This window comes from Bos indicus x Bos taurus, chromosome 3 (genome assembly GCF_003369695.1).
Source record: "Bos indicus x Bos taurus breed Angus x Brahman F1 hybrid chromosome 3, Bos_hybrid_MaternalHap_v2.0, whole genome shotgun sequence".
NCBI classification, from domain to species: Eukaryota; Metazoa; Chordata; class Mammalia; order Artiodactyla; family Bovidae; genus Bos; species Bos indicus x Bos taurus.
The window spans coordinates 29750299-29771587 of NC_040078.1; the positions used below are offsets into that span (position 1 = coordinate 29750299).

At 37.4% G+C, this 21289-nt stretch overlaps 2 protein-coding genes and 2 long non-coding RNA genes across 12 annotated transcripts in view; 2 read left to right on the forward strand and 2 right to left on the reverse strand.

Annotated features, from left to right (window-relative positions):
* Nucleotides 1–16172, forward strand: part of RSBN1 (round spermatid basic protein 1) — a 43239-nt gene extending 27067 nt beyond the window's left edge. The window contains 5 exon segments of the mRNA XM_027536107.1: nucleotides 878–1015; nucleotides 1570–1712; nucleotides 9268–9435; nucleotides 10785–10893; nucleotides 11511–16172. Of these exon segments, the coding sequence (XP_027391908.1) occupies nucleotides 878–1015; nucleotides 1570–1712; nucleotides 9268–9435; nucleotides 10785–10893; nucleotides 11511–11984 (1032 nt within the window). The 3' untranslated portion in view covers nucleotides 11985–16172.
* Nucleotides 2661–9418, reverse strand: LOC113889446. The gene is made up of 2 exons (XR_003510264.1): nucleotides 9303–9418; nucleotides 2661–4462 (listed from the first exon to the last, which is right to left on the reverse strand). It is a non-coding gene; the product is annotated as an uncharacterized LOC113889446 (long non-coding RNA).
* Nucleotides 13964–18185, reverse strand: LOC113889445. Its single transcript, XR_003510263.1, has 2 exons — nucleotides 18038–18185; nucleotides 13964–14146 (listed from the first exon to the last, which is right to left on the reverse strand). It is a non-coding gene; the product is annotated as an uncharacterized LOC113889445 (long non-coding RNA).
* Nucleotides 18186–18228: 43 nt separating this feature from the next.
* The window catches only part of PHTF1 (putative homeodomain transcription factor 1), an 83164-nt gene continuing 80103 nt past the window's right edge, over nucleotides 18229–21289 (forward strand). For 8 of the 9 annotated variants that reach the window (XM_027536110.1, XM_027536112.1, XM_027536109.1 and 5 more), the window contains exons 1-3: nucleotides 18229–18756; nucleotides 19072–19146; nucleotides 19749–19805. In XM_027536110.1, the coding sequence (XP_027391911.1) occupies nucleotides 19102–19146; nucleotides 19749–19805 (102 nt within the window). In that variant the 5' untranslated portion in view covers nucleotides 18229–18756; nucleotides 19072–19101. The remainder of the gene's footprint in view (nucleotides 18757–19071; nucleotides 19147–19748; nucleotides 19806–21289) is intronic. The other variant, XM_027536115.1, reaches the window with a different exon arrangement.

Sequence of the window (21289 nt, forward strand, 5' to 3'; positions counted from 1 at the left end):
TGAATTGGAGGTTGGAGTATTAAGAACATACATGATATGGCTAGAATTAATATCAGCTTGTATTGTTGGTAGATTCTGTGTGAAGGTTAGGATTCTCTGGGCTTCATATTTCTTAGGGCTGCTTAGAACATGCCTTAAGCTTACTAGAGAGTTGATACAAAATGTCTATGTGCTTGCAGGTAACATTAGATTATTATAAGAGTAATCAGGAAGGCTTCCAGAGGAAAAGTCTAGAACTGATATCTGAAAGTTAAGATTTAGGTTGACAGAAAAGAAGACATTCCAAGAAGGTAGACTCAAGAGAAAAATCACTGCAGGTAGATACAAGTTTGGCTAAATTGGTTAGAAAAAATGATCAGCCTACCTGGGTGGAGAATCTTAATATGGAAGTGATGGGAGATTGGTTTTGATAGTAGTTGTCCTTGTATCTGGCTTGATGTGAAAGCTTTCAGCCTAGGGACTACAAAATGAATATGGAAGATTAATTTGACTTTTTTGTCAAATTAATAGTTTTTTTTTCCCTATCCTGTCAATTTAACTGTTTATTTACTGATTTTTTTTCCCTAATAAAGATCACAAGTGTTTAAAGAGTTAAAAATCATCATTCCCAGAGAAATTTATATCTTAATGTTTTCAGTATTTCCTTGAGATTTCCTTGGGACCATGGACTGACTTGCATTTTGGAATTTCTGTTTGTGTTTCATATGTCAATATATTTGTCAGTGTGCTAGGGTGCCTTTCTGTAACTGTTGATTTTATCCAAGGTACTGACCATTGAATTCTTAGTATGTAAAAGAAATAGGAACATTGGAAATACGCTGTCCTGATTCTTATAGTATACTTCACTCCTTTCCGCCCCCCTTTCGTTTCATCTCAGGTCAACAGGACATACTGCTGTGGCACCTACCGAGCAGGTCCTATGCGGCAGATAAGTCTCGTTGGAGCAGTAGATGAAGAAGTTGGTGATTATTTCCCAGAGTTCCTTGATATGTTAGAAGAATCACCATTTCTGAAAGTGAGTGTTTTTCAGATTATTAAAGTTCTGATCACTATTTAAATGGATACTTTGCATTAAAAAATCTTAAGCTAATCGTAGGGGCTTCCCAGGTGGCACAGTGGTAAAGAATCTGCCTACAATGCAGGAGGCACAAGAAAGGCAGGTTCAATCCCTGGTTCAGGAATTTCCTCTGGAGGAGGAAACGGCAACCTGCTTCAGTATTTTCGCCAGAAAAATTCTGTGAACAGAGGACAGACTGGCCGGCTACAGTCACTGGGGCCACAAAGAGTCAGACACGACAGAGTGACTGAGCACGTGCATACACAAGCTGATCTTATCTATTAAAATTCAGTTTTGTCCCATATTTTGAAGAGAACGGTTCAGAAAATTATTTAAGTAAAATACTTCACTTATTCTTTTTTACATATAAATTACTATCTAATAATAAATCATTTTTTTTCTTCTTATACACACAAAATAAGCTTCCTAAAGCTTTCTTTTGGGTGTGAGGGGTTAACTTGTAAGTAGTCTAAAAAATTTCCTTTAACGTGACTTATTCTTCTGACTTCCAGATGACTTTGCCCTGGGGTACACTTTCCAGCCTCCGACTCCAGTGTAGGTCCCAGAGTGATGATGGGCCCATCATGTGGGTCAGGCCAGGAGAGCAGATGATCCCTACAGCAGACATGCCAAAGTCACCCTTCAAAAGACGACGGTAAACACTGGTTTTTCTCAGATAAGCAAAAGCCCTTTTTTAGTTGATTGCTTATAGAAATAATTGAGAGTTGAGCAGCTTGAAAACCATTTTTTCTGACTTATTTAAAGAGCTATCTTAAGTAAATCTCTTGTCAGTTCCTTAGTCCAGTTCACTCATTACACAGATACCAGAGTGAGGCATCCTTTTAAAAATAAAAAAAAATCCTTCTATTCTTAAAACCTGGGTCCTAATTGCCTGCGAGATAAATGTCCAAACTCCTTTGTGTGGTTGATAAGGTTCTGTTATCATCTGGCTCTGACAGTATTTCTTCTAGGTGTATCTGCTTTTAATCTGGTCCGGTCACACTGAATTCAGTTTCTAAACCATGGTCTTTCACATCTGTGTGCTTTTGCCTTGCTCTTTTTACTTGGAGTAGCATCCCTTCATCATCTTCCTTTCTACCTGATATACTCTTAATGAATTTTCAAAACTCAACTTGGATGTCACTTCCTTTGTGAAGCTTTTCTTTGTTCCCTTAAACAATTGGTCATTCCCTTTTCTGTGCTCACACATCATTCTGTTCGTTAATGATCTGTTCACAAATTTTTTGGTTTTTACTATAAATTTTAACCTTTTTAAGGACAGTCTAATTCTTCATAGCACGTAACAAGTGATCAGTGTTCGCTGAGTAAAACCAGTGATGTATAGTAATTCATATTGGCCTAACATATTTTTTGTTTGAAGCAAAATTTGTTTAAAACAAACGTAGATTAACTTACTTTAGAACTATGAGAACAAATCTCATTTAATGAGACTGAACATGGCATATATTTGCTTAGATTATGGAAATAGGAACTCAAAATTAAGGTCCCCAAAATGAGTTTTAACAGATTAGCTTTAGACCTTACCTTAAAACTAAAAGAAAAGCAACACTAGATTTAAGTATGGATAACCTTAGTACTTGGCGATAATTATGAAAATAGTTTATAAAAACTATAAATGTGAGGTGGTAGCATGATAGAACATGGCAATAAACCAAAACTTCTGCACATTGCTAAACCACAGTTTTTGTACCTCATAATGATGAATTTTGATATTCTAAATTCTAAAGTATTATATATTTATTTATTTTAGAAAGATTTATTCTATAATCTTTCCCCAAAGGAAATGATTGGTTTCCTGATTGGTAGAAACTTAAAAAACAAACATCAGATAACAGAAAAAAAGTAAAAAGGCAAAAAATATCTATAATCCCACTCATTTAGGCATGTTAACCTTTAAATTTTGGTCTATATTCACTCATAAATTTTCTTTGTACCCCGATGAATTCCTTCTTTACATGATGATTACTTTAAAATGTGTCTTATTAAGATGCAGCCATATCATCATTTCTAAATAACTGTGTAGTTTTGACTGTATGGTTGTATCAAGATTTATTTTACCAATTCTTTATTAATGTAAATTGTTTCTGTTTTTTAGTATATTGATAAATGGTATTTTGATAAACATGACAGTGGTGTGCTGGAACCAGTTTATACCAGCTCATAGGGCCATTGTTAGCCTCACAATTCCACGCTGAGTGAGGTCACGTGAATAGCTTGAAATTGGCCATGTTGGGAGTATTTGTACCACAGAAATCAGCAAATCAGCTAGTAGGTTGGTACGAAAGTAACTGCAGTTTCGGACTGTGAGTTTTAAATCATTTTAACTAGGCTCAAACACTCTTTGTTAGTCAAAATAGGAACCATTACAGTCAGCAACAGCTGTACAACCACCTACAATGTACAATAACCAACGAGAAATAAGTTTGTTTATTTCTGTAGCATAAAAATCCATGCTTTGGGATCAGCAAACACTTGGAAAGCATTTTCTGCCTCATGCTGGTTGTGGAAGCATTTTCCCTGCAAAAAGTTGTCAGGATGCCTGAAGAAGTGGTAGTTGGTTGGCAAGAGGTCAGGTAAATATGGCAGATGAGGCAAAACTTCGATAGCCTAATTCATTCAATTTTTGAAGTGTTGGTTGTGAGACGGGCGGTCAGGCATTGTCGTAGAGAAGAATTGGGCCCTTTCTGTTGACCAGTGCCAGCTGCCTGCATTGCAGTTTTCTGTGCATCTCATCAATTTGCTGAGCATACTTTTCAGAAGTAATGATTTTGCTAGGATTCAAAAAGCTGTAGTGCATCAGACTGACAACAGACCACCAGTGACCATCACCTTTTTTTGGTGCAAGTTTGGCTTTGGGAAGTGCTTTGGAGCTTCTTCGCAGTCCAACAGTGAGCTGGTTGTCACCAGTTGTATAAAATCCACTTTTCATCACACATCACAGTCCAGTCGAGAAATGGTTCATGGTTGTGTAGAATAAGAGAAGATGACACTTCAAAGGGACGCTTTTTTTGATTTGCAGTTAACTCATGAGGCATCCACTTAGTGGGCTTTTTCATCTTTCCAACTTGCTTCAAATGCCAAACAACCATAGAATGGTTGAGGTTGAGTTCTTCGGCAACTTCTTGTGTGAGGATCAGCTCTGATGATTCTTTCAGTTGGTTGCTGTCACCTTCAAATGGCCAGCCACAGTGCTTCTCATCTTCTAGGCTCTCATCTTCTTTGCAAAAACCCCTTGAACCACCACTGCACTGTGTGTACGTTTCTAGTTCCTGGGCCACATGTGTTGTTGATGTTGCGAGTTGTCTCTGCTGCTTTACGACTCATTTTGAACTCGAATAAGAAAATTGCTCAAATGTGCTTTTTGTCTAACATCATTTCTATAGTCTAAAATAAATATAAAGCAAACAGTAAGCAATAAGTCATTAGCAAAACATTAAGCAAGAAATGCACATTAAAATGATATATAACATAATCACATTTATTTAAGAATGTATTCCAGTATTAAATGGCAGGTTTCAACAATGAAAACTGCAATTACTTTTGCACCAACCTAATGCAAATCAGCCATCTCCCCCACTAAAGCCAATTACTGAACATTTATGGTACATCATTGTGGCTGGCTGGTTGGTTGATAGGTAGGTAGGTAGGTAGATATTTTTTGTGTATATGCATGTTTATTTTCTTGGTAGAAATTGCTAAAGGCTCAAAGTATATACACATTTCTAAATGACTTCCAGAAATGTACCAATTTATATTTCTACCCAATAGTAAGATAATACCCTTTCCCCTGTGCCCTCCACTAACATTCTCTTTTTTCATCTGATTGGACAAAAATGTTATTTTAATTTGCCTTTTTGAGGGATTTGAATTTCTTCTTCTGTGATTCCCTTTTAATTTTCTTTACTTATATTTCCATTGGGATGTTGTTTCTTTTCTCTTTAGTCACAGAAAGTTTTATTCATATGTTGTCAGATACATCTTTTCCTCTGAGATTTCTTTCTTAGTGGCAAATTTAGAAAGGCCTTCTCTCATTTAGTGTTACAAAATACTCACATTTTCTCCTAGTTACATATGTGATTTCAGTATTATGTATTTAACCTGGTGTTGATTTCAGTATAGAGGGAGAGATTGTTTAACATTCTTTCCAAGTAATTAGACAGTTGTACCCACATTGTTTATTTAACAATTTATTATTTCTCCACTAATCTGAGGTACTATCAAATTTAATTTCTATCGGGATTAAATATTCTTAAGAGAGCCATCAAAAGCAGTTTGAATTAGAGTGAATAAATCAGAACTTAAACAGTAATGTCATCTTTATGTGTTACTGACAATGTCCTGTTGCTGAAAATGATGAAATCAATGCGGAAGCTGTTTAGTTATCAAGGGCACTGCAAATGAAGATGATCTTTAAATTTATGAACTCTAGAGTTAAAGAAATATATGCACAGGGTTTTAAAACATCAAACAGTATGGGGGGGCGGTTATAATTAAAACAAAATCCTGGCTACCTTTTCCTCCAGATGAAAACACCTTTTTTTCACCAGAGGCAAAAATGTTTTCTGTTTTTAATGCCCTTTTTGTTTTAAGGCTTTGACAGGAAATTTGTCAATTTCATGGTATACTGGGTAGGGATTCCTTCCTTTTGGGATTTTCCAGATAGTTAAATGACTCTTACTCTAGCCTTTTCCTCCCCCTTGTACTTTTTGTCAACTGTGCTTATACATTGTTGAGCTTAATTCATATTCTGTTTTAAAACTGTAATTAGGCTCTATATGCTTTGTCAAGAGCAGTATTCTAAAATTTGAAAGTCAGTAAATGGCATTTAAAATAATATGGGTAGTAAGTTTACTGGAGGCTAAAATTCGTATTCTAAGGTTCGAGTGGTTTGTTGTCACTCAAAGGAATAATAAACAAAAGGATCTTTCTTTTCTATATTTCACCTAGATACTGAAAATCATGCCACATTTTAGTTTGGTTCATATTTGGATCTTGCTGGTTATTTTTGAATTGTTCGGTTTTTCTTGTTTCTGATGGCCTTTTTTGAGGGGATACTACTGTACACTTTTGACCATATTTCTAATATCTTCTATTCTTTCTGTTGTTTAAGATTTGGCTTCCCAGGTAGCTCAGACAGTAAAGAATCTGCTTGCAAAGCAGGAGACCTATAATCCCTGGATTGGGAAGATCCCCTAGAGAAGGGAATGGCAGCCCACTCCAGTATTCTTGCCTGGAGAATTTCATGAACAGCGGAGCCTGGTGGGACTACAGTCCAATGGGGTTACAAAGACTTTTTTCTAAAATCACACTAACTTTCTACATGGCTTTGGCTACTGCTGCTTTTTGGCCTTTTTTTTTTTTTTTTTTTAAATATAGCTTCTTTGAGGGAGAATGTTGTTAGTTAATTGCATTCTTTGCTTTTATCATACCTTCAAGAATCCAGAATTTCAACCATACTGTCTGGTCTAACACATCACTTTTTACCTGGAAATCTTTTGGAGCTCTGTGGTTTTTTTAACCTCAGTGTGAAAAGCTTATTTCACAGTTACCTACCTAGTAGTTCCCATTTAATGTTTTTCTACCTAAACTTATGGTTGTCTTCTTTCTGGGTTTATTTCTTTTTCTGCTTGATGACATACTCATTATATTCTAAGAAAAGGAAGGTATTGAGTGATCATAATGTCTGAAAATTTCTTTTTCTGTTGTTAAATATGATCTGTAGTTTAGCTGGAGTCTAGAAGATGTATTTTCCTTAGGATTTTTTAACATTGCCCCAATGTCTTCTGGTATCTAATATTGTTTATGAGAAGTCTTAATTCCAGTGTCATTATTGTTCCTTTGTAAGTAACCTGTTTTCTTTTCCTCTCCTGGGAGCTTAATTTCACAATGACACATCTTTGCTTGGGTTTTTAATTCCTATTCTTACACTTTAATCCTTTTTGTTGTTTGGTGGGTTCCTTAAACTTAAAAATTCATGTCTTTTTTGATTTCTGGAAATTTTTCTTGCTTAGTTGCTTCAGTAATCTTTTCATTTCTCTATTATTTCTTTCTGTTGTTGCTTGTAACCAAAACCAATGGTTTTGGAAACTGCTGTTGGTTGAATAGATCTCCCAGTTTGATTAGCTTCATATTTCTTATTATCTTTCTGCTTTCGATTTTGGGACATTGACATTTGTCTTCTGACAAAATTCTTAAATTTCAGTGTTGTTTATTTTGTTGTTTTTCAGGCTGCTGTAGACTGTCTTCACATATCTGGTGATTCTTGGTTTACTTGTTTCTATTTAGAAATAAAGCATTGGGCTTACTGGGCATTCTTTTTGTATTTCAGTAAGGTTTGTCAATAGGTAGGTTTCACTTTAGAGTTAACAGGCATAGAAGTGGACATTAAAGGATATGTCCAAATGCCAGAGGATTATGTGAGTGTATATAGTAAGTTCAATGTGTTTAGAGAAGAACATGCAGGTATTTTTGGCTGAAAGTTTATCAGAATGGTTTTGGTTACAAGCAACAAAATTGATTCAAACTGGTTCATAAAGTAAAATGTTGTCTTGTATTTTAGGAAGTTCAGAGAGGTTGACTCTAGGCCCATATAGTCAGTGGTTCAGTGTTGTCATCAAGAAACAAGGTCTTTTCCTTTTTCCTCCTCTGTCATTCTCTCTACCTAGGCTTTGTATTTACAGTGGCTTCCATTATGGTTGTTGCTGAATGGTGATAGCAGTTCTAGGTATACATCTGGATCTGGTTATATCTAAAAAAAAGAAAAGAGTGTTTTCTTTACTACTTTCTTAGGAGCCAGGGAGCTTCCCAAAAGTCTTAGCAGATTTCCTGTCATATTGCTAGCCAGAATCGGTTTGTGCTTATTCCTGTATCAATCACTGGCAAGGGGAATGAACTTAACATAGTTTGCCAGAGTTCATCAGGATCCATCTCTGGAACTTGTGAATGAGGGTAGGGACAGAGAGACCTTATAAAAATTAAGAGTTCTTTCAAAGAAATTAAGGTGAGAGATAAATGCTGGTGGGTCACCTACATTGCCTTCTGTATGAGTTTAAATACCTGACCAAATTTCTGCCACAGGAGTGACAGCTGACAGGTTTAATTTGCAGAATTTCACTTTATTTGCTCTTTTTTCAACTGTACTTCCTTTCTGTCCATTATCCTTATTTTACTAGCCTTTTTAGCTGCCATTCACTTCTTGTTTAGTCTAGGCTTGTGGCTTTCTCAGCTCAGTTTCATTAGTCCAAAAAGTTTTAATCATTTTTCATCTTCCAGAAATGTGTTGATGGTGTTCATTTACTGATTTATTTTCTTTGTTGCTTCGCATTCATTCCTTTACTGTCACCTTTAGATTATTATACTTAGAAGGTTTTGAGCGCACAAAAAAGGAGAAGATAATATAATAAACTCTCATGTATTGAATAGCAACAGTTACCAATTCATAGCCAGTTCTGTTTCATCTATAATCCCATCCATTCCTCCACTTCTCTTCCCCACCCTTACTACATTAGCTTGAAGTCTTTTACTTCCATTTTCATGTGGAAGCAGATGTAGATGCTCAGGTTGCCTTCTTCAGTTAAGTCTAGTAGAATGCTTTGAGACTTAAAAATGACTCCAGGTACAAGAAACATACAGCCTTGAATTGTGAATCAAATTTTCTGTTACTAGGCAACTAATCTTTTGGTAATTTCTTATTTCATATTGGAGTATAGCCAATTAAAAATGTTGTGATTGTTTCAGGTGGACAGCAAAGTGACTCAGCTATACATACACATGGGTCCATTCTCCCCTAAACTCCTCTTTCATCCAGCTTGCCCCAAAACATTGAGCAGAGTTCCCTGTGCTATATATTGTAGGTCCTCATTGATTATCCATTTTAAATAGAGCAGTATATACATGCTACAGAGCTATATATATTTGTCTATTTACAGTGTTTGTATATTCAAACACCGCATTTGTGCCAGGTCAGGATAACAGCTGTCATATTATCATGACATCATGACTGAGAAAAGGAGGTCACCCCATTCAGCATTACATTATGGCATGTCAGATGCTGATGATCGAAATTGCTGAACCTTCTCAGCCCTCATTTAAGATTTGGTATTTTAGTAGATTTATTTGTCTTACTGCTGTTAATTTTTTATGTTGCTGCTTTCTTCTCCCTCATTATTTTGAAACCAAATTGACTACAGATCAATGAATGAAATTAAAAATCTCCAGTACCTACCTCGGACCAGTGAACCCCGGGAAGTCCTCTTTGAAGATAGGACAAGAGCTCATGCTGATCATGTAGGTCAGGGGTTTGACTGGCAGAGTACGGCTGCTGTTGGGGTTTTGAAAGCTGTACAGTTTGGTGAATGGTAAGTTAATGGAACTCAATTGCAAGATTGAGTCCACATTTTCTTAAGGCAGCATTAACCAATTTGAAAAGTCGCGAACAGTTTTAATTGTGGTAAAATACACATAACAAAATGAAAATGAAAATCCTAACAATTTTTAATTTTAATGTTTGTAGTAATATTAAGTATATTCACATTGTTGTAAAACAAATCTCTAGTAGAACTTTTTCATCTTGCAGAACTGTAACTCTATACCTTTTATTCAATAACTCCTCTTTCTCCTCTCCCCCAGTTCCTGGCGAACATCACTCTATGAATTTGACCACTTTAAATACGTCATATAAATGGAATCAAACAGTTATTGTCTTTTTGTGATTGACTGATTTCAGTTAGCATTGTATCCTCAAGGTTCATCCATATGGTACCGCGTGTCATAATTTCCTTCCTTTTAAAGGCTGAATAGTACTTCATTATATGTATATGCTATGTTTTGTTTGTCCATTTGTCTGTCAGTGGACACTTGGGTCGCATCCACCTTTTGGCTGTTATAAACAAACATCTTTTCGTGGCCGTGCTTTCATTCTTTTGGGTATATACCCAGAAGTGGAATTGCTAGGTCATATAGTAACCCACTTCAGTGTTCTTGCCTGGAGAATCCCAGGGACGGGGGAGCCTGGTGGGCTGCCGTCTATGGGGTCGCACAGAGTCGGACACGACTGAAGCGACTTGGCAGCATAGTAATTCTATTTTTAATTTTGGGAGCAACTGCTATACTGGCTTTCTTACAGGTTGCAGCCTTTTACACTCACGGCCTGGTTTTAACAAGGCTCAGAACATATTTAAAAGCTGTATTTTACTTTGTTTTTCATATTTATGCCTTTAGGGTCTTCAATATTGTTGTAGAGTTTGGTTTGATCTTTAGAATTAGAGTTCAATCACAGGTTGACAGTAATATTTTAAGTTAAAGATTATTTTTTTTCCTACTCTATGCTTTGAAAACTGGAATGTGTGGTATTTATGTCTGAGATGTATTCTGGAATGTGTGGTATTTGTGTCTGAGATGTATTCTGTCCATTTCTTTCTGTCAAGATGATGATGTCCGGTGGCATGGAGATGGTGGGGCAAAGTGGTTAGATGATTTAGTCATTAAAGTTTAAGTTTTATAACAACTAATTTTAATTTTTTAAAAATCACTTTATTGATGTTTTATTTTTTTAAGTTGATGAAAGAAACAAATGTATACTTTGTCCTTAGGTCTTATGCATCTATTTCTTTGCTAGTGTAGCAGTTCCAGGCACAGGAAGATTGAAATTGTCATCATTTTCCATTATGAGATGCTTGTTTCTAAAACTTAATTTTGTCAATCTTAGGAGTGACCAACCTCGCATAACCAAAGATGTGATTTGTTTTCATGCTGAGGATTTTACTGATGTTGTACAGAGACTTCAGTTAGACCTTCATGAACCTCCAGTTTCCCAGGTAAGAACTTTTGCTTTTTCTTTGCTCTTTGAGTGAGATCTTAGAAATTAAGTATCTGTACTTATTTAATTGTGCATTTTACCTTTTACTTGGATACATGGTATAGTGAATTTAATTTCATTTTAAAAGCTGTTTGTGGAGGATGTTGAAAATCATTAAAATGGAGCTTCCCAAGAAAAATGCTTAGGGTCTCCCTTCAGTCATTGGGATGCCAGGTGGGACTGAGGAGAGGACCCAGGATGCTCAGTTTGGGCCATGAGCAGTCTCAGCTGTTAACCAGATTGCACTGTGTGCCCTCACCTACAAAAGGCTGGAAGACAGTGAAAGAAACAGATAAATGTTGCTCTGGCATGGGGCAAAGAATATTGATATTTAGTTGCATTTTGAATTATTTAATGATTCTGTAGGCCAGTCCTAATTTTAACCTGTACTTTATTACTAGAAAAGTAATAACATATGAGGAAAAATGTATCTTAGGAATTGTAGTAAATTGTATATTGTATAGTATTGTTTGGCTTTAATTTGAACCTACTGTTTTCCTGTGCTGATTATTTTATTTGACTTAATCTTTGCATATTTTACTTTAAAATCTCATGAAACTTTTTTCCCTTTTTCAGTGTGTGCAGTGGGTGGATGAAGCAAAACTAAACCAAATGAGGCGGGAAGGCATTCGTTATGCTCGAATTCAGCTGTGTGACAATGATATCTACTTCATCCCTAGAAATGTCATTCATCAGTTCAAAACAGTGTCAGCAGTGTGCAGCTTAGCCTGGCATATAAGGCTTAAACAGTACCACCCTGTTGTGGATGCCTCTCAAAACACAGAAGGCAGTTCTAATGTGGACTGTGATTTAACTGGAAAGCAAGAATTAGAAGTTGACTCCCAGTGTGTGAGGATAAAAACTGAATCTGAGGAAACATGCACAGAGACGCAGCTTTTGACAACTGCTTCATCGTCCTTCCCACCTTCATCTGAACTTAATCTACAGCAAGATCAGATGACTCAGTCTATTCCAGTTTTAAAGGTGGAAAGTAGACTGGACTCTGACCAGCAACACAGTCTACAGGAACATTCAAGCACTCCTGTGTGATATGTACATATTCAAACACATTTTTTAACTTTTTTAAATTTTGATGTGAAGTTATAGTTTTATAACTGGCTTAAGTTAAGTTTTATTGGAGAAATCTTGCCTATAATTCTATAAAGAGAAATGACATTCCACAAATGTCAAGCATATCTTTTTTACACAGATTATGCAAAGTTAAGAGTTGTATCTTATCCCGTTAGTACAGTATGTAATAGTGGGTCTGCTGCTACTTTCTGTTTTAAGGTGTGAGGTAACAATTCAATCTCTTCTTCAAATCAAAATGAGAATTCTCTGGAATAACAGATTCTTATTTGGTAAATTAATTCACTTCCTTTAATTTTATCTTGACTTGTCTCTTGCCATTTTTGCTGTTTTTATGATAGAAGATCAGATTTATGATTTAGTACTGTGCTTTTATGGCACAGATCCAATTTCTACAGTAAAAATGGCATAGGTTGCAGGAAAGAGGTCCTGCATCTTGTACATGGGCAAGTCATTTATTTAGTTTCAACCATAAAGAGCAGGTAGTTTCTAAGGAATTCAGTGGCTCTCTGATTTCTTAACAAAAGAGAAAGCACAGCACTTTCTGATCCAAACTGTTTTTTTTTTTTTTTTTGGTATCTGTTATTTAAAGCCCAGTGGATATTTCAATTAAAAATATCTAAAGATGAATAGTCCTTGGTCATTCATTCTCCATGGTTCATTAATCTCTTCTAGAATACTTGGTAACTATGGAAGATATTTTGGGTAAAAGAGATAATGTTGACATGATACTCTATATTGTTCTGCTTCCTAGCATCCTCACATTCTGTGTGGACACTTTTGCTTCCTAAACTGATCATGAGTATCAAACTTATAGAATGATATCTATCTTTCAGATGAGGCTGCCATATTTTGTGCATGAAACTTAGGAAAAACTATTTTTGTCACCTAGCATCAACCTCTTCATGATAAAGATCTATTGACACCTGGGTTTATTTATTATTGCTCTGTGTTGCTACTGTCTAATAAAGAATATGGCACTAGACTTCATCCTAGAGTTTCAGGTAGCCTAATCCTTATTAGTGCCTGAGTATTTAACAGTTTTTTTTCTGAACAGGCACAGTTCATATAGCTAGTAGTCTTAACTTTCTGTTATTTTAGAATGTTAATGTGATACACATTTCACTTTCTCTTAGTTAATAATATGATAGGCCTTTTGCTTATTAAAGGAAGAGTACTCCCCACACCTAAGACCAGATTCTTGTATCTACCTGGTTATAGTGCAATTTGGAGGTTTTTTTTTCCTGGAGAGTGAGATTTGGAATATTTACATTAACATAGGCAAAAAAAGATGCTGCTTCATTATGTCTGTCACCATGAAAACATAGCTGCATCTTTTGAAATACAAATATGAATTTTCTCTAAAATATTCTGAAATAGGTTAAATCTTATATAAATATTACTTTGTGCAATATTGTTGTGTAGTTAAACGCATATTAGCAAAGTATAGGGGTCACTGTGTAAACCGATAGAAAAGTAACCATCAGCAAATACTGCAGTGATTAGTTAGAATCTGTATTATTCCTTATATATATGTATATGTATGTATTCTCTGTTACAAAGGATGAAGACAAATAGAGAAACATTTCAGTGTAAACCATTTATGAATTGGAAGTGATGTTGGTTTTAGTTATCTTTGTAAATAAGGTAATTAGAATGGTATGAAGAGTAATGTGATTATTGCAGGGGTATTTCGAAATCCTGGGTATAAATTTTAGGGTGAATTCTAGTTTATCAAGACTAGTTTTTAAGGGACCTGCCTTTGAGGGTGTTTTTTGTTATTTTAGGGGGAGGGGGTGAATCACTGAGTATGTGGGTTTGGGTTATTTCTTGTTTTTGTTTTACTGTCCAGAAGAATTTCATAGAGCTTTACCAGGCTGTGCAAAGTAAAATTCTTCTCAGGCAACATTTGCTTTTCAAAATAATCATGAAGAACAAGGTTGTTAAAGTGAAAACTTTTTATTTTTTTCTTGTCTTCCAAGATCCGATTTCCCCATCTCCCACTTGCCATCCAGCAGATGCCATCTGTCATCTAAGCTGGTCATTGCTAATAAACAAGGAGACTGTCTCCTGACAGCCAGCACTGTGTATAATCACTCAGGAACCAGCGGATCTGCAAAGACCTACAATCAAAAACAAATCCCCATTTTCTTTTTATAAAACATTCTACCCTCAACTCCAATATGAAAACAGTATAAAGATGTTTAAAATCATGTACTAATAAATTCATTGTATGTTAGAACTGCAATAGAACCGAGAGAGAAACATTTAGCTAGTAATGTATCTGGAAACTGAATGTCCTATGTGAGTATTAGATTTTAATAGCATGCTTTAAAGACTGATGAATATACAAGCGCAAGTTTTGAGTTTGTTACTGCTTTAAAGCTGTATCCTAGTTTAGCGATACAAATGATAGCAACTTTTCTAAAATTAAATTATTTGGTTTGGTGGAGTGAGGCATGGAACAATCTGGCGTCTTCTGATTTGTAAAGTAGTGATGGCAGTGAAGTTGTAACTGAAGTTTAAGCTGATCTTCCTTTTTGGTATATTATCCGTTGTGCCAACTCTTTAGAGATTACTTGCAGAATGTGGCTATAAGTTTTAGTATTTTGTGGAGCAGAGGGATATTTTTTAAATGTTCTTATGGAAAAGGATCCAGTAAATAAGTATTCTTAACTTAGTAATTAGAATGATTTTATGGTATTCACTAATCAGGAGAAAAGTCTTCCCCTTGCCCCAGAAGTCATACTGTAATTACCAGGATATACTCAGAGCAGGATTATGATTCAAAGAAGTAGCCCAAATTCATAAAGCAATAATAATAAAAACTACAGATCTGCTTTCCCCTCCAAAGTTTTAACTTTACAAATAAATTCCTCGGCTTAATTGTACTTTTAATTTGCTAATTTAATACTTAGGATTTGTTTCACTGGTACTTTATTATTAATACTTCAAATTAAAGACATTTGGAAGGTCCCCTTTCCCCTTAGAGACAGCTGGAATAACGACTAATATTAAAAGCTCTTGTAGGGGGAAAAAGGAGCTTATCAAATAAAATTATTTACTAAACTAAACCTTAGGAAAAGATGTTTTGCATCAGTCTTAATAGGCAAAAAGTTCATGCTTAGTGACTGGAGAGATTTTTGCTTATAGCTTTTCCCTCTATAAATACTATCTAGAATGAAAGCTAATTTAGGAACAAGACTAACATTCAAAAAACCCTTAGTGCATATATTTTTAATTATTATTAGCTCATTATTAGATCATTTATTTTCATCTGTATTTGCCATTAAAATTTATTTGCCTTTATATCTTTAGAATAATTGAGTTTGTGTCTTTCTGTTTTATCATTGCTACAAGTTTTATAAAAAGAACCTTTCACTAGTACATGCCAGAGGTTCATATTTCTGCTAAGTATTATTTTTTTAAAAACAGATTGTCGCTGTATTTATTGGTCATGCAGTAAGTAGAGGAAATGTACAAGACAGATGTTTTTCTTTAGCACATGGACCTATCCTCATCCTGAAAGTTTGTTGCTTTAAAAGCAAGTATCTCTCCATAAATATTATGGCCTTCCATTTTCTTCATACATCTTTTAGGATTCACTTGTGCATGTAGTTGAGACCAATGTCTCTTAATATAGCACTTTTCAATTCTCTCTAAAAAACTTATGTACTACTATCACATGTTGTAAATTTTCATGTAATAGTGTTTTCTGTGACTAAACTCCATTTTGATTGGCAGCTAAGACTTTTTTTTCCTGTGGCTTTAATTTATCTAAGAGGTCTTTGCATATAGATGAAATGTATAATTTGCCTGGCGGACTATTTGCGTTTTGTGGCCTTAGTTTGTTTATTGACATTAATGAGTGTTTTAAAAAGGTTTTTAATGAATAGTCTTAAATCTAAATTTGTGTGAATAATAATCCTTTTAACACAGTGCTTTTTTGTAGCTGTCTAAGTGTGTTAAATTGTTAAGCTATTTCTTTGTAAAATAGGACAATGGAATGCATAGTTTTTTTTTTTCCTGTAAAGTATTTTTTTAATAAACAAAGTCTGATTTGTCCTTTACTGATGTTTGATGACAAAATGAATAGCACATATGAATTCTAGCTACCTGGAACCTGTTTTTAAAGTATTTATCCCTCTCTCCTCTGTTTTCTGTTATTTTGTACTATTTTAGAAAATCTTGACTTTTTAAGGAAAAGGTTATAGATGCCAGGGTAAAATTTCATCCATATCAAGAGGCAGTTAGTTTGTGGGGAAGAAGGAAAACTATGCTTGGCATTGTGGCAGTTAACCCTCTTACCGCAAAAATTGTTTCATATCTGAGAGAACAATCTTAAATTTTTGATCTGGGGATGTTGATATTTTTGAAAGTGCATGCAGTGTTAGACGTTTCAGATGTCATTGCTGTATTAAGTGACATAACTCAGTGGTTTTTTTCCTCATCAGTTCTTATTTGTGTGAACTTCTCATTAATTAAGGTACCTTTCCTAAGCACTGATAGCCCTTGCTTATGATTAGGAAAGGAAAAGGAAAGGAACTGATGTTTTTTGAGTAACTATTGAGAAGGGGACGACAGAGGATGAGATGGTTGGATGGCGACACCGACTCAATGGACATGGGTTTGGGTGGACTCCAGGAGTTGGTGATGGACAGGGAGGCCTGGCGTGCTGTGGTTCATGGGGTCGCAAAGAGTCGGACACGACTGAGCGACTTAACTGAACATTTAATCCTCACAGCCTTGAGTAGGAAGGTAACAATACAGTCTCCATAATACAGGTGAGAAAACAGGCTGTTAGACCGAATAAATTACCTGAAGTTAAATAGTGGGAGCAGGCATTTGAATGCAGTTGTGGGCTCAAAGCCCATGCTTTGCTCAGTAAGAGCCTTAGGGAGCATTGTAACTTTGTAGATGGGGCTCCTGAAGGACAATTTGCTACTTACTAGTTTTCCCTGACTGCAGTTCTTGAAGGAACTCCCCCTAAAGCCTCTTTGTGTGCTAATAAAGTAAAATGCTTAATTAGTTTACTGTAACTTACCTCTTAAAGCAAATATATACAAAAAAATGACTTTTTGATTAGTCATTCTTACCGTGCTTTTCTTTAATCAGACATTCTTGAAACCCAACAGAACTTTTAGCTGTAAGGACGGGAAAAGCTGTCACGAAGCAAAAGCAGAAAGGAAACCACTGCCAATGTGTGGAATATAGAAATAAGACTGGGTAAAATGATTTTATTCTGTGGGAGTTACTTTTATCCTGGTCGATTTTCCTCACCGGTGAAACAGGGATAGTAACTTCCATTTATGTCGATTTGCTAGCTAATCTGAAATTAGCTAGCAAACATTTACAACTGCCCATCTAAGGCTTTCTAGACTGGTCTAATTATTATCTCATTAGCTTTAAATGGACCCAAATGCTACCATTGCTGGCCAAGCAAGGACACTGCTTCAACTGAGGTTAGAATCACCGTTAGAGGTCAGTGTTCCATTAATGGCCAAAAAAAAAAAAGGAAAGCAGCTTACTTAAAACCTTAACCCATTCTTACATATTCATTTGAGGTGGCAACCATTCCTTTCTCCTGACCTCTGTCAGCCTGCTTGAACTCTTAACCTACAAACAGTTCTTCCCCTCGCTACCTGCCCCCGTCCTAATTGGGAAAGTGCCTTGGAACTGTCCTAAGCCTTGGCCCCTCTCTTTATTTACCCTTGAGCACCCAGAAAGATGAAGTCCTAGAGCAGTTGAGAGGCGGGAGAGATTTAATAAGCCGCAGCTTGTCAGGTCTTTCGTTCCAGAACAGCGTAAATTCACGAAAACATTTGTTCCTTCAGCAAAGGTTGAGAAACTTTAGGCCAGGCTCGTGCCAGACCCTAGTTTCTGACCTCATGGAGCCCCCAGCCTACTGAGGAAGGCCGACAGTAAATAATGAAGCACAAAGAAATATAAAACACAAGGAAAGACGAGTGTTGGCAAAGAAACGAACAGGGAACTATTGAAATATCTGGACCGACCTCCTTTAGATGGATGGCTGGGAAGTCATTTCTGAAGAAGTGGCCTGAAGGGTGATCTGAGGGAGCTGCTCAGGGCCTATACCGCCGCGGTGTAGCTCCCCAGCTCCTGGGTCCCGAAGCCTGGCGGAGGCTCGGCGGGAAGGACCCGGGCCGGGGGCGGAGCCAACTTCACTGCAAACCCCGGAAAGCGGAAGCTGCAGCCCGGCTGCACCGTGGTCTGCGAAGCTGCTGCTTCCCAGGTCTGGGTCGGCTGAGTCACGGCCCGGCCCGGCCTAGCGAGGACGCGTGTCCGCCGCCCCGAAGCAGCTGCCACCGGACCTTGGGACCTCTGCACTTGACTTTTCCGGCCGGGCACAAAACCTTCGGCCGTTACCGTAGCGGCTGGCAGTCTAGCGAATACCCCCTTCACTTTTTATCGCCCTCCTTTCTCAGTTCATTGTTTGGTTATTTTAGGGTCAGTCCGATGACCCTATAGGTCGGGCTTGGAGGGCGCCGGCTCTCTGGCGGCAGACTGCCCTCGTCTGGGCGCTGGGCAGCCGGCTGCCTCCGAGGCTGGGGCGGCCTCCGCGGTCTCCATGGTAACGGCCCGGCCGGCGTCTCTGCCTCGGGGGGAAGATGCGGCCTGCCGGGTCCGCCGCCTCGCCCCCGGCCTCACGGGCGGGCCGGGGCCACTGAGAAGGAAGGTCCCGGCCGCCGGACGGCGGGGCATTGGTCACCAGGTGAGTGCAGGACCTTGGAGAGAGGCGGAGGTAGGGTGCGGGTCAACTCCAGCGACCTTCCCTCCTCTCCTGCTTTCCTGCATCCCTAAACACACCCGCACAAAATCTCTCCTAGAGGCTCCGGTCTCCGCTGCGCCAGAGGGTTGTTTTGTTTTGTATGCTTTTGTTTTTGGTTTTTTTCCTGGCGGTCAGCCGGAGAACGAGACGGCCAGCAGCTTATGGAGAGGCTGAGAGAAGCGTTTTTTGACTTCTGTCCAAACTGGGAAAGTACCTTTAAACTACTGGACTCACCGACTGGTTTTCCTTCGTTTTCAGTGAAATCCCGTTCTCTGGCTGGAGACACAGATGGCCTCAAATGAGAGAGATGCTATATCGTGGTACCAAAAGAAGGTAATATCAGTGTATTTTTATTTGTAAAGCATGCTCCCTGCAGAAAGCTCCCACAAAGAATACCTATCATGTTAGTTTTTAATGAGTTTGGTAGTGCAGTGTATTCTTACATGGTATCTCAAATAGAAAACCTAGTACAAGGTCACTAGGTCTTTTGAATTCAGTTCCAGGTCCCCGCATAAGATTTTCAACCTCCTGTCTCCAGACTTCATTCACAGTGTCACAGCAGTGCTATGAGAGTTTGCTTCTCATCAAATTGCTGTTTTTTTAGACATAAAACTTTTATCTGCACAGTGTCAGCAATCTTAATGAGCTGCCCATAGCCTTTTATTTCTATTTAGTTTTCTACTGATATTTTTTCTTAAGTGGAAATTATCTTTTAAGGTTTATATTTAATTTGAAATATTTTGGACATTGTTTCCAGCTTGTTTGAATTTTGAAGGAAATAGTCTTTGGAAATAATAATTTATCCTAGCCTCAGAAAATCACAGACATTTCCCAGATATCATGTAGACACTTTAAATAGTGTCATGACTTGTGAGACTTGGCCTAAATAAAAGGATTTCCTTTCCATCATTTAAGTAGCCTGCTTCTTATTTCAGATTGGAGCATATGATCAGCAGATATGGGAAAAGTCAATCGAACAGACTCAGATTAAGGTAAATTGATTTCTTTGATTTTTTTCCACTTTGTTTTACTGCATTAATGTGTTGTAAGTACTGGATTGTACTTACTTAAAAAAAAAAATCTGCACTTATCCACTAAGGTATTCTTTGTTCTTTGAAGTTTATAAGGAAAACAACAGTACCAGTGGGATGATAAATGACAATTAACATTTGGCCTCCATATGAGAGAAACAGAAAGGGGTAGTTGGTCTGTGATTAATTTGAAATCAAATATCCAGTATAAATGAAACTATGGCTCTTTAACTGGTGGTAATTAAGAGTTAGTTGTGGTAATACAAGGCCAATTTGCTAGACCTTCAAGGTTTTTAGGTGAAGTTGTGAAAATGAACTGCCCAGGTTTTTTAGAGCATCTCCTCCTCCTTGCCTCTCTCCTCCACCCTTGCCTTTCGTCCCCCACCCCTCCCACTCCCTCTTCCTCTTTTTCTTCCTCTGCAAGTCAAATAAAATCCGTTTGTTACCTGAATCATTTTTTCAATTACTGGTTTAGAGTATCATCTTGAGTATTTCAGATTCTTAAATGTTTTTTACACTACTTTTGGATCTGAGCAGTTTCTTGGAGTTATTTCATGCTAACCAAGAAACCAAAATTGATGTGTAATTCAGATGCAGTTTATTAATTTATAATAGGGGAAGTGAAGTGAAGTGAAGTCGCTCAGTCGTGTCTGACTCTTTGCGACCCCATGGACATCAGGCTCCTCCATCCATGGGATTTTCTAGGCAAGAGTACTGGAGTGGGTTGCCATTTCTCCAGGGAACTTCCCAACCCAGGGATTGAACCCAGGTCTCCCACATTGTAGACGGACGCTTTACCATCTGAGCCACCAGGGAATAGGGGAAGGAAGGGTTAAATAATCTAATGTTCCCAAACCAGGGCTGTGGGATCAATATGTGTTGCAGGAGTTGGGGTGGGGGGTGTTGCAAATTAGTCATGGAATTGTTGCTTGGTAGCCATATGTAATTGCATAGTCTTGAGAGATGTGAACAGCCTAAAGACCATCCTGCCCTTAAAGAATATCTATTGACCTTAATATTTAGATCTACAGATTTAGGGTCTTACCTCCTTGGAAAGTACTGAATAATGGCTGGCAGATTCTTGTTTTTGGACCTTTCTTTTTTTAAAAAAAGAAAACATTAAAAAAATATTTATGTCTCGGTGTTATGTTGCTTCAGTCGTGTCCGACTCTTTGCGACCCTATGGACTGTAGCCCACCAGGCTCCTCTGTCCATGGGATTCTCTAGGCAAGAATACTGGAGTGGGTTGCCATGCCCTACTCCAGGGGATCTTCCCAACCCAGGGATCAAACCCACACCTCTTAGGTCTCCTGCATTGACAGGCAGGTTCTTTACCATTAGCACCACCCGGGAAGCCCAGTACAACTTAATAGTTGGTTCTGTTTATCTCCAAGTCAGATTGGTTGGGCTGGAACATTTAAATCCCAGCTGAAGTACTTTTAGGG